Source organism: Phoenix dactylifera, chromosome 2, assembly GCF_051530095.1.
Source record: "Phoenix dactylifera cultivar Ajwa chromosome 2, Ajwa_hap1_PhDact_Kaust_v1.1, whole genome shotgun sequence".
Taxonomy (NCBI): Eukaryota; Viridiplantae; Streptophyta; class Magnoliopsida; order Arecales; family Arecaceae; genus Phoenix; species Phoenix dactylifera.
Window position 1 is genome coordinate 696,545 of NC_143191.1, and position 11,595 is coordinate 708,139.

Below are 11,595 nucleotides of genomic sequence, written 5' to 3' on the forward strand. Positions count from 1 at the left end.
ATGATGGTTTGGTGGTGGTGGTTTTGAGGGAGATCATAGTTGGAATAAGGAGGTGGGAAGGTAGCGGCGATGGTTGGGGCCACCAAGAAGGGAGGTGGAGGTTCAACCATGTTGGACAGCAGCAAGTGAGGGGAGATGGAGCCTCAACATGGGGGAAATAATGATGACCCAGGTGTGGATCGGCTGGAGTTGAGGATGGGAGAGTTGGGTGTTAGCCATGGTGGGGGTGCCATCGCTGGTTCAATTGAAGTTGGATCACTATTTCCATCCTCATCATTGTCACCAGTCCCGACCATCACCATCCGTATTACCGGTGCGGGGCATGTTCGATCCCATCATCAGAGGGGAAGGCCATGTGGATTGGGTTCATTAGAGGGGTTGAGCTGCCAGATGTAGGATTGCCAAAGGAGAAGGCTAGCAAGGTCCACGTCTACCTGAGGGAATCAGGCCACTTTAGGGTAGTGGGGAGGGGTCCCATCACCATAGGGGGGCAATGAGGGTTCAGGCTGGTTGTGACAACGAAAATGGGAAAGAAAGATGGCACATGAGGGGGAGTAGCTGAGAACCTGATAAGCTTTGGAATTGGAATTCTGGTGGTTTTTGTGAATGTTTAAAATCTTCTGATATTTCATGCTTTTGTCTAATACCATATTATTTTGAAACTCTAAAATGTCATCCAAACAAATCTTTGGAAAGCTTTCAGCAAATGTTCAAATACAGGAGTATGGCCTAATAATCTGGTATTTTTAGGTATCCAAACAGGCTCTGACATCAAAACTCTCCCGAAGCCTCTCTAGATTCCATCCTGTTTCATTCATAAGCTCAGAGATGTAAGTTTTGGTCATGTCAATATTAACAAATGTAGGCTTATAAATGATGGGAGTATAAAAATGGTCAGGATGGTTACCAATCTCAGTTACATTGGCCATTGCCAATACAGTACCTCAACCTATATCTCATTTTCAGCAGGACCGGTACATATGATGCTTTTGTACCATTTTTTATATCTTTCTCTTCTGATACAACTTCTCCTGTATATTTCCATCTAACGACATGATCTGATTTTTTTTTATATATTTATATTTATTTTATATCTTATAACTGTGATTTTTAAATGAGCAGATGCTCGATGGCCAGGAGAATGCATTAGACGTGTCTACCAGTCAAACAATCAGCAGTCCTGTAAAACAGAAAACAGTGGACAGTCCAAGGAAGCAGAAAACAATAGACTCCTTCCTAAAACGCTGTCATGTTGCTACAGATACTCAGCCTAAAACCAAGAACCCTAAGTTCTGAACAAGGCTTGATGCATTTTTGTAATATGTATTTTTTTTTGTAATGCACATGGTAGAGACCAAACTTTTTGGCCTCCCTGTTAGTATTCCTAAGAAAGCTGTAATATATTGAAATAGATGGATCACCTGTAAATGCTTGTATATGGAGTGGCTGATGAGTAAGGCTAAAAAAAAGAAAAAAGAAAAGTTGTAATATATTCTTTATTTCTCTTCCGTTTTGCCTTAAAACTTGCTTTGTATTCAGTATTAAATCGGTGAACTACTTGCTTGTAAATGCTGGCGTACAGAGTGGCAGCAACATCTTAACATCATGCACTGATTGAAAGGAAGCTACCTCTATGGCTCACTATAGTATTTAAGACATCGCATCATCCTGCTGATCTGGTTGTTATTTCTCCTGATCTTGGTGCCTTTTTCTTCCGTCTACCCCCATTCCCACCCAACCCATCAACCCTTCCTCGTGAAAAGTGTGGTTGATTTTGAGAGTAATTTCTCGAGATTGCAGAAGCCACAAGGGCTGGCTGAATGGAAGCTTTGGCTGTGCCATTAAACTCTTGAATTGGATTGCAGTATAAGCTCTTGAATTGCAGTGTGATGGACCTATTGCTCACGCGAATGTTGGTGTCTCTGGGGAGCAGGAAAGCAAATGCTTTCAACACATCTAGTATTATATAAATCTCAGTGAGAAACTCTTCTCCATATATAAGCAAAAAAAATGGAATGCACATGGACCAATAATATATAAACTTCTATCTCCACTTCCTCCAGCAGACTTGCTATAATACGAAACCGGTTTTGGAAAGCAGAAGGCTGTCATTGGTTTGATTCATTTTTGTGAATTGAAATGAAGGTCAAGGGCGCGACTCATGCGACAAGAAATACTGTGCGCTGTATCTAGAGTGTGTCCAGGTTTTACGGCAAATTCCTCGACCGAGATCCGTTCTCGCGGAATTCAATGATAACAGATTATATGCGATGGGAACTTCCGCTCGAAGCCTCGGACATTTTCAGAGTAATGCTTCGAGCTGGAAGCCAGTCAGACTCTGTTATCGCATCATCAATGCTTGTCTTCTATTGTTAAGCTTGGGCTTCAAATTCTTTGATCAGGATGTGCTCTGAGCACAGCCTAATTGGAGCGATCTCAGCCGAGATTTGGTGTCTTGGAATGCTATAATCTCTGCGCACCGCAGAGATCATCGGGTGCTTCCTATCTTTCGGAGCGCGGAGGATTCAGGGGTGCTGCCAGACCAAGCCAATTTCATGTCATGGCTCTTGGCGTGTGCGAATTTGGGGTTAGGTTGAAGAGAGAAAAAAAAGGACCGGAAGAGGTGGAGAAGGTGAGAATGTAAATGAGAGAGAGAGAGAGAGGATTGGAATCAGATTTTTATGAATTCAAATGATAACCATTCTAATTTCTCTTGGATTTTTGCTGTTTTCTCTTTTAACGAGTATCTTCTTGTAAGTTGTTGCATGCAAATATTATGCATTGCAAAGAACAGAAGCCTCTATTTTTCCCTCGAAGATTGTAAGATCACAACTACTCCCATTTATGTTTGCCAGAAGAAGCCAATTTTAACACCACATCAGAGTGCTCATGAAACCACGTGAAATAAGATATGCCAGTTAAATTAGGATATTTTTTTGTAGTAGATCTAAATTAACTTCCTTGAGTATTCAACTCTAGCTACTTCCGAATGCAGCAACTGCCACTGAATCAGATCTCTGTGAAGGAAGATATAACTTACCAAAATATGGGGAACATATCTATTTCAATATCCAAGGGGTTACATGAGTCAAGAATTGAATCCATTTCATATTTGAATGCGTCCAAGAACAATCCCAAAGAAAGCCCAGCCTTCCAGTAATTGAAAATAGTGATGAGCTGCCTCATCTTGCCGAGTAATGGAAGTGAAGCCCTGTACATGAGAGCACCAATCCCCTCAACCACCACCACCGCCAAACCAGCAGAAAGAATGTCCCAGTCACCAGTTTGCCCAATAACAGTGGCAAATGCTGTTGCACAATAGAACCCCACCAAGAAGAAAAGCACCTTCATCCAGAGACCCTTCTTCAACTCCTTAATTCTAGCCGTCAACTTGGTCCGGAAAGTTTGAACCACTCTTACCAGACGAGTACCGGTGTTCATACTGCTTCCTGGAGGGTCCGAACTGCTGTCATCTACCATGCTCTTGACAGCCCAGCTCACCTGCCTAATATAAGCATAAGATTATAGGATTATATTAATATTAGAGAGTGTCAATAAGAGATAATATTAATAGGATATCATAACAAGTTTTTCCTCCTGATTGGTAAGAGCAACTTACATTTATTGAGGTTGCATATAAATGAATGGAGAAACAACTATCAAGGAAGAGGAAGCATGGCGAGGTAAGAAAAGCCCCCAAACCTTTCAATGGGATGTACATAAGTAAAACATTAGCTATTTTGACACATATCAAAGTTGCTCCAAACTGATATCTGTTTCCAACCAATTCATGTTTAGTCCATCAGTTTATCAGTTGGAGTTTTCATGTGGGATGTCTAATGCGGATTACAGATGAACTCAAAATGGGTATGAATCTAATGTTTAGCCCATCAGTCTATCACCTGGTATTTTCATTTGGGATTACCAATGTACAATTTAGATGAACTAGAAATTGGTTTCACTCAGATGTAGCAAAGGATTATGGCTTCAAATATTGAAAATTCGAGTCTTACGGTTATGCAATTAGCAAGCTAATGTTTCATGAGTTTGAAAGAATTTTATATGATCCATTGAGCTTGGGAGTGCTTGTCAGCATCAAGAGGATTTAGGCTTCGGTTGTACGATAAACCTAAGGTTTGAAACTTTCTACATTATAAAGAACGAATAAATGTTGGCTCCTCCTAGGAGGGCCTTAATGTTGAATAGAAACATGGCATCATACTGTTGAACAGATCAACATACCCCATTAACTTGAATCTTGAGAAAATAGTCAGAATCAATTTCAGAAGTATTTTATAACAAACATTCAAAAGATTTGGAAATCTAAACAACACGGCTTAGACACTTATCACTGTAGCTTTTTCCATCCTCCATGCAAGTGGTCTCTCTCTTTCTTCACCTAAGTCTAAAGAAATAAGAATCTTGGCTGTATAAGAAACCCATGCAACCCTTCATCAAACTCCAAGACTCTTGAAAGTTACAAAGGGGTCCCGCCGCTCTCAAACAAAAAGGTCTACTACTTCATAAGTTTTCCACAACCATTTAATCAAGTGGGACATTAATATCAATCTAAATTGCCCTAAGATGACAGGGCAAAGAAAGCCAAAAGAATGATATTGTGGAATGTATTCACCATTAACGGCCTGTTTAGATATTTCTACATGATAGGGCTTAATATCCTGAGATCCTAGGCTTTGGGCTGCACGAAGGCAAAAAAAAAAAAAAAGGCTATTGAGGGTCATGCTTAAATGGACGGCTCAATCCACGAATCCTACGGGATTTTCACCTCAATCCTGTAGGAATAGCCAAACAATCCTGTAGGAAACTGGAGTTGAATGCAATTCTATGCTGGCAGAGTTAAGTGAAATGCATATAGAGATGAAAGAACCATATTCCAAAATGATACAAGTTTTTAAACATTCTGAAAGGCTTCCTTTTAATAAACATGCCAGGTATGTGGGATCTGGTAGTCATGCCAAAAGAATTGCTCTTTAGAAAGTGTCGCAGAAATTTACTAAAGGACAATTACATTCTATAGGTAGTGTATCACCAAATTCCTCAACAAGATATCATGCTTTACGCCGCTCATTAGAAAAACCTGATATTGGTTGAAGGATGGCTAAAACTCTGAAAAAAATATATACAATGTTGGTTCTCTAACAAGTGGATAATCTCATGTGCAATTACAGACATCTGATGCCTTATTTTCAGGGACAGGTGAGGTGAAATCACCCAATGTTTAAACTGACAAAGTTGGGAATGAACCTGGCAGGGGCAAAAAATGAATTCTAAATTCCAGCTGGTACTGGATAAATATTATGCACCCTAAATCCTCAAAAAGAGAACGGACTCACTCTAAAGAAAAGGGGCATAGAAAAAATGAAAATGATTACAAAACAGGACATCTCTGAGGAAAAGCATTTCTATTCTACAGGAAGACTGTGTTCCATGCAAAGCTGACTTCGTGCCACTATATTGTCTTTCTAACCAAAATTATCATAAGCATGAAAATTGCATTAAATATATGTTGTTTCTTCTAAATATAGAATTTAAACAAATCTCTGAGTCTCAAGTGTGCAGTCCCTCTTCAGTCTCTCTTTCATAAGATGATTACAAGCTTATAGCTGGGTTTAAATAATAGGCAGCATGTTTTTCAAGATAGTCAAGCGTGAATGCTGGGAAACAAATTTTCCACTCCAACAAGGGTTCCAGGAAACCAAACCGAGAAAACAAGTGTAAAACGTGATTTAAGAAACACGAAATTCACATTCTCAAAATAACCAATCTGGAGTTTGGATGAGAAGGAACTACACGATCTCATTCTCTCAACCTGATGTGTCCTGGTCCCACCATTGGTAGAAAGGAAAGGAAAACTAAGTCTGAAACATTCTAAAACTGCTTTTAACTAAAATGATTATACTATCTACTAATATGCACGAAGCCATAAAACTGACCCCAAGCCTAAAAACTACATGCTAGGCCCTATGATCTCATTCTCTCGACCTGATGTGTCTTGGTCTCACTACTTGTGGAAAAGAAAAGATAACTGAAATCTAAAACATTCTAAAACTGTTTTTAACTAAAATAATTCGGCTATCTACTAATATACATTCTAAAACTGTTTTTAACTATAATAATTCTACTATCTAGTAATATACATGAAGCCACAAAACTGACTCAATGTCTACAAAACTACATGCTAGGCCCCATGAAAAGAGAAGAATGAAAACATTCACCTCTTCTAGTTGTTTTTCTTCTGAAAAAACATAGACAACGATTGGAGAAAGAATCCATAATTGTTGGACTTTGTGGCCTTCCACTCGCAGAATCAAGAAATTTGTTTACGGATTGCCTCAACTAATCTTTATTTTTTTATGAAGATTTTTAAGGAAATAAGAAAGGGAGGATGTTGACTATGATAGAGATTTTAATGTTTTGTTGAATTTTATAAGATATATATCTTGTTTTTTATACTAAGTATTTATGATTTTTATAATTTTACATAAATACTTCTTGTTTTCCAAATTACACAAATTTTGTCAATCATTTCCTGCTCTCGTTTATCATGCTCCTTTCGTTACCTGGCAATTATGCTCTCACATAATATAGAACATCCTAAAATTGAGGAAGAATAGTATGATACCTACTTCACCAGAATATCAATTACAAATTGCATCTTCCCAATATTAGGTGTGCAAGTAGTACCTGAAAACCTGACAATTCAACTCAGTTATCTTGTAATAATTGGGTATGGATCCAATTTGAGTTTTTGATAACCTTACTAGATCAAAATCAGATTCTAGGATCTGATTTCATATCAGATCGAACTCGAATATAGCTATATTAGAATCTGCGAATCCAACAACCGGAATAGATATACACGTCAGTTATATAATGTAGCACATATAGATATAGAAAGATAAAGAGGATTTTTTTCTCGCATATGCGCAGTTTCAGTTCCAAAATCCAAACTGACACTGGATTTTAGCGCAGTTTCAATCAAGTTAAACATAAGTAGAAATTTAAATATGTCCCTAAAGTGATTGGATTTTTTTCAAAATCAATCATCCACTTTCAATATCGTGCTCCTTTTCTAGATGCACCCAAAGAATTCTCTTTATATAGCAGTATAGATATTTACTTTCATTTCCCTCCATATCATGTCATTTTGTATCAGTTACAATTAACACTCTCCAACATGTATAGCTTGACAGCTAGGGATTCATGCTTTCAAATTGAATATCAATTGAAACATATTTTTTTCCAAACATATATAACTTCCACTCATACTTCCTTTTTTTAAAACAATTATATTTTTATCTGTAAGTTTTCTTCATGTACTCAAAAGTCATCTAGTTTTTCTTTGTTTTGTTATAAATCAAAAGCATCTATTTGATTTTAGATGTTTTTCCTAACTATTTTAGTTTCTTCCCATTTGATTTATACTTCACATATTCCCATTTCTGGATAAAGATGAGAAGAACCTAGCCTATCAAAGAGATCTATTTCTTTGTTCCACGAAATATTGAGCTCCTTAATCCCTATAATTTAGGGATAAGGAAAACACCTCCTAGATGGAATCCTTTACCTTAGAAAACTGGAACTAGGAGTGCTTGGAAGCCCCTCTCAAACAGTTCCACCGTTCCATTCCCTCACCATTTTAAGATGGTTGACAGCCACTAATCATGGCTTATCTGTGGATGGATTAATGGGACATCCAAACAGCCGATTATTGCTATTCCTTCTCCAAATTCCTTCTTGTTTAGTATTTTTACTGTTGCATTCTCTTTTGTCTATTATATCTTCTCTATCTTTAAATGTTTGTTTTGCATGTCATGTAGGGATTAGGTAGAAAAAAGCTAGTACGGTAACTGGCCAAATAATATAGTAGGCATAGAGCCCATGGCCTCTCCTCTTACAAGGGATTAAAGGCTAGTGCAATCATCAAAACATTGAGCAACCATTTGTTATATTATAAACCAACACTTCTTTTTGGGTCGTCTTTTCTTGTCATATCTTTATGATTTCTAATTGAAGAATGATGTTTACATTTGTCTCTTACATATGGAAAGTGCAAGGTTGTCATACTATAAAGTAATATGTGATGCAAAAGCTCGGACATGATATGTAACCTTTGAAATCATACTTATTTACTAATGTTCTAAGGGGAAGCAAAATATTCATAATTCAAGTAACATTGCCTTTTGATTTCTCAGACATTCAATGAAAATTTCCAGGGGTATTGAAAAAATAATAGCAAACCTGGAATTCTTGAGTGAGGGTACAGCTGGACAGGACAAGCATCGCGGAGGGCATAGTATTTTGTTATAAACAAAGACAGGCTTCTGGAGGTATGACACAAATAGAAAACTTGACCTTGAGCATTTTAATGATGGAAGGAATACGCCTTCTGAATAGCATGACAAGGTTGACGGTTGTGCTACCATTACCACACATGCACCTGCTGAACATTTCTTTTTTAATCTGATGAAAAGATACATTAGCAAGGAAAATTTCTAGGAAAATGCACTTAATTTGTGAATGATTTAAAATAGAAAAAAAATCATAGGTATACCTAGTTCCCACATGGGGAAATATACTAGAACTTAATCCAAATTTCTCAATTTGTCTGGCAAGAGTAAAAATTAACTGTAAAAGTATGTAATCATGTCTGATTTATGATAATCATGTAAAAATTTCCTCAATTTTTATAAAGTTAAGAACTATCAATTATTAACTTTTTATTAGCAAATACATAAATATATTAGAAAAGTGTTCTCCCATAAATATGGTAGCACAGTAACTGGAAGAGATCAAGTAAAGACATTCAAAGAGCTCTGTAAAGAAATTATCATCTTAGATCAAAACCCTACCAACTCCACCAATAGTATACAATAAGATTCTACTCTTAAGCCAATTACATAGATTAGCACCTTCAAATGTCCTATGCCTCCTGTATTCTCAAACATTAGTTTAATTTAACTGTAGCTATTAGTACATTTTTCATAGGCCTAGATAACTTCAAAAGTCTCTAAACCAATGATGTTATTGACATTAATTAAAAATTTATGAATATTTTTTTTTAATTCAATGTCAACATGCATTGAGCACCACAATCAACTTTTGGAAAAATCTTACTTCCTAGGGAGCACATCTCCATTAGCAAATATTTATCCCGCATTATGTATCTTTTCCTATTTTTGAGCAGCTTGAAATTTGATATTTTATCATTTTTAATAAATATGGACAAACAGGGGCATGGCAATCAAAAGAATCACCATAAGTTTTTTTTATATATATTAAAAAAACATCACTTTAATTTTAGTCACTATATTCTTTAAGAGAAAATTGTAAGATGTCTAACAGATCGACGGTCACAAAAAGACTATAGATCATATTATGCTTTTCATTGTGGAATCACATAATGCTACATAAGACAACTTAGCATAATATTATTAATGAATGACAAAAAAATGAAGTCCCTAAAATCAAATTATATATAGCATGTTTGCGTAGAATATCATGAAAATGCTATTACAATTATTTAAATTCCAGCATGTTGATGGCTAGGCCTAATTAGAGGAAGACATTCCCTCCTTCCCCTTTCAATGTATTATTTATTTTAAACTAGAAGGAACCTCTGCACACACAAACACACCCATAAAAGCAGCTCATTCGACATGTAAATTATGCTCAAATGTTATTCTAGATATATATCCCCATCTAATACAAAATCCAAATTGACACTCTCAGAGGAAAGTCGGTCACAAAATCAACCTACTTTAGCTACATTTTGGATTGATTTACTATATCTACGAATGATTCGCAACTATTCTGAAATATGCAAGATTAATGAGCAAAATAGTACTTCTAATTCAATGATGAAGAAACATTATGTTCACCAGCACTAAGGATTAGCTTAAGCTCGTTCATCTCTATATAAAATTTTCTATCTTGAAGAGTCGCACTAAGTTCTTGACTTGGGTTGCAAACACCAAGATAACCATAAAGAATTCGAAGGACTTCAGAAGTCTACAAACTCCTTCCAAGTCCAAATTGATGACTAGCAAGACTGAAATCAAAGGTAACCACGCATTTTTATAGTTTGATGCACCAAATCGATGCTTCTATATATATTTGCTACAGATTACATAATCCCAATATCTAATAAGATTGTTAACAAATGCAACTTTACCCCTTATTAGGCAATGCTAATAATGGAATTTTCTTGACAATATGTGAAAATGGAACAACGCAAAATCTCTCTATTTCTAATTCATTCGTGTAACCATTGTAAAAGCAAACCAATTGACCAACCAAAACAAATATGAGGACCTGAACCAAATGAGGATATACAGTAAACATTCAGCATCAGAATTCCTAAGCTAAGGTACAACAAAGAAGAATATGATCCTGCTGAATTCCTTCGGACTATAACATAGTTTTGTCATTTATAAGTTGAAGCCTGTAAACAATCAAAATGCTAAAGTACTTGTTTCGAATAAGATTGATTTAACAAGTTCACTGTTACTATGAGATATAAAAAGGTTTTAAGAATGAAAGGAGAAGATTTGGTGGATACAACTGAAAAAATAGACTCAACAATAGGTTGTCTGCGATAGACATCAACCAATATGGTGTTCAACTGGTTGAATAACACACGAATGTATTTTGGTAGATTTGATTGACTTGGAAACAGTCCCCATAACCCAATACCTGATAGGTTGATGTTGCATTTCATGCGCAAGAAAGAATTCCATGCATTGTGTAGATTTCGATATTAAGGGGTTAAATTTGCACCTATTATGGCCAGTTCCCAACCATCCAAAGATTTTAGGTCAAAAAGAAAGAAGATTAACCGATGGATTAAAAAGCATCCATTCGAAACAAAAGCAAAAGAGGTCTTCACCCAAAAACTTCCTCATATGCCATTTGGAATGAGATTTTTAAAGAACTTCTTCTTGAATTGGTTAGGTCTTTGTTCCTGATGTCATTAGATAATACCAGCAATTAGATAATCGACTCAGCAGATTATATGCTCCCAACATATTCCATAGTTGTTAAACACATCGGGATCCAATAAGTGAACCGCTCACTAGGAAGAGATCGCCAGAAACAATTACTATTTTTTTTTTTTGCCGTGAAACAGGGGATTAGATCCCTCCAACTCCACAGAGATCTGGCCATGCTCCCTATATTAAGCTTTATTACCAACAAAATATACACCCTCGCGGTTAACAGAGGATAAGCGCTGTCTAACAGAGCATTTTAGTCAAAAAAACAAGAGAGAGAGAGAGAGAGAGAGAGAGAGAGAGAGAGAGAGAGGCGGTGTTACCTGAAAGCCCGTCGAATCTCCGCCGGCAGCCGCTGGTCGCAATTCGCCTGCCGTCGCCGCTCGATGGCCTCCTTTCTTGGCCTGAACTGGAGAGCGGAGAGGGGAGAGAAGGGAAGTATCGAACGCCCCCCATTATTTCTCCCTCGCTGATCCTGTTTGGATCATCAAATTAAAAGCCCGGACGCCTGAGCCCCACGACAGCTTGGTCACGAATGTCTGGGCTGGGTCGAGGCAGGCGGCGGGCTGGGCTTGGTTAAGCG

The 11,595-nt window shown here is 37.0% G+C and overlaps 2 protein-coding genes across 4 annotated transcripts in view; one reads left to right on the forward strand and one right to left on the reverse strand.

Moving 5' to 3' along the window:
* Positions 1-1,508, forward strand: part of CHR18 (chromatin remodeling factor18) — a 29,653-nt gene extending 28,145 nt beyond the window's left edge. For all 3 annotated transcript variants that reach the window (XR_015974847.2, XM_008802107.5, XM_008802109.5), the window contains exon 24: positions 1,123-1,508. Coding sequence is in view for 2 of the 3 variants with exons in the window: in XM_008802107.5 (XP_008800329.3) it covers positions 1,123-1,296 (174 nt within the window). In the remaining variant the exon portion in view is untranslated. The remainder of the gene's footprint in view (positions 1-1,122) is intronic.
* Positions 1,509-3,016: 1,508 nt separating this feature from the next.
* LOC103714731 (YCF20-like protein (DUF565)) lies at positions 3,017-11,467 on the reverse strand. Its single transcript, XM_089928616.1, has 3 exons — positions 11,336-11,467; positions 8,377-8,461; positions 3,017-3,501 (listed from the first exon to the last, which is right to left on the reverse strand). The coding sequence occupies exons 2-3, from the start codon at positions 8,455-8,457 to the stop codon at positions 3,037-3,039; spliced, it is 546 nt and encodes a 181-aa protein (XP_089784742.1). The 5' UTR covers positions 8,458-8,461; positions 11,336-11,467; the 3' UTR covers positions 3,017-3,036.
* Between the last annotated feature and the right edge of the window lie 128 nt (positions 11,468-11,595).

Excerpts from the sequence above, each read along its gene's own strand:
- LOC103714731 (XM_089928616.1), bottom strand. The coding sequence starts at position 8,457 with ATGTGTGGTAATGGTAGCACAACCGTCAACCTTGTCATGCTATTCAGA. Across the intron at positions 3,502-8,376 it reads CCATCATTAAAATGCTCAAG|GTGAGCTGGGCTGTCAAGAG; the intron begins GTCAAGTTTTCT and ends TATATTAGGCAG.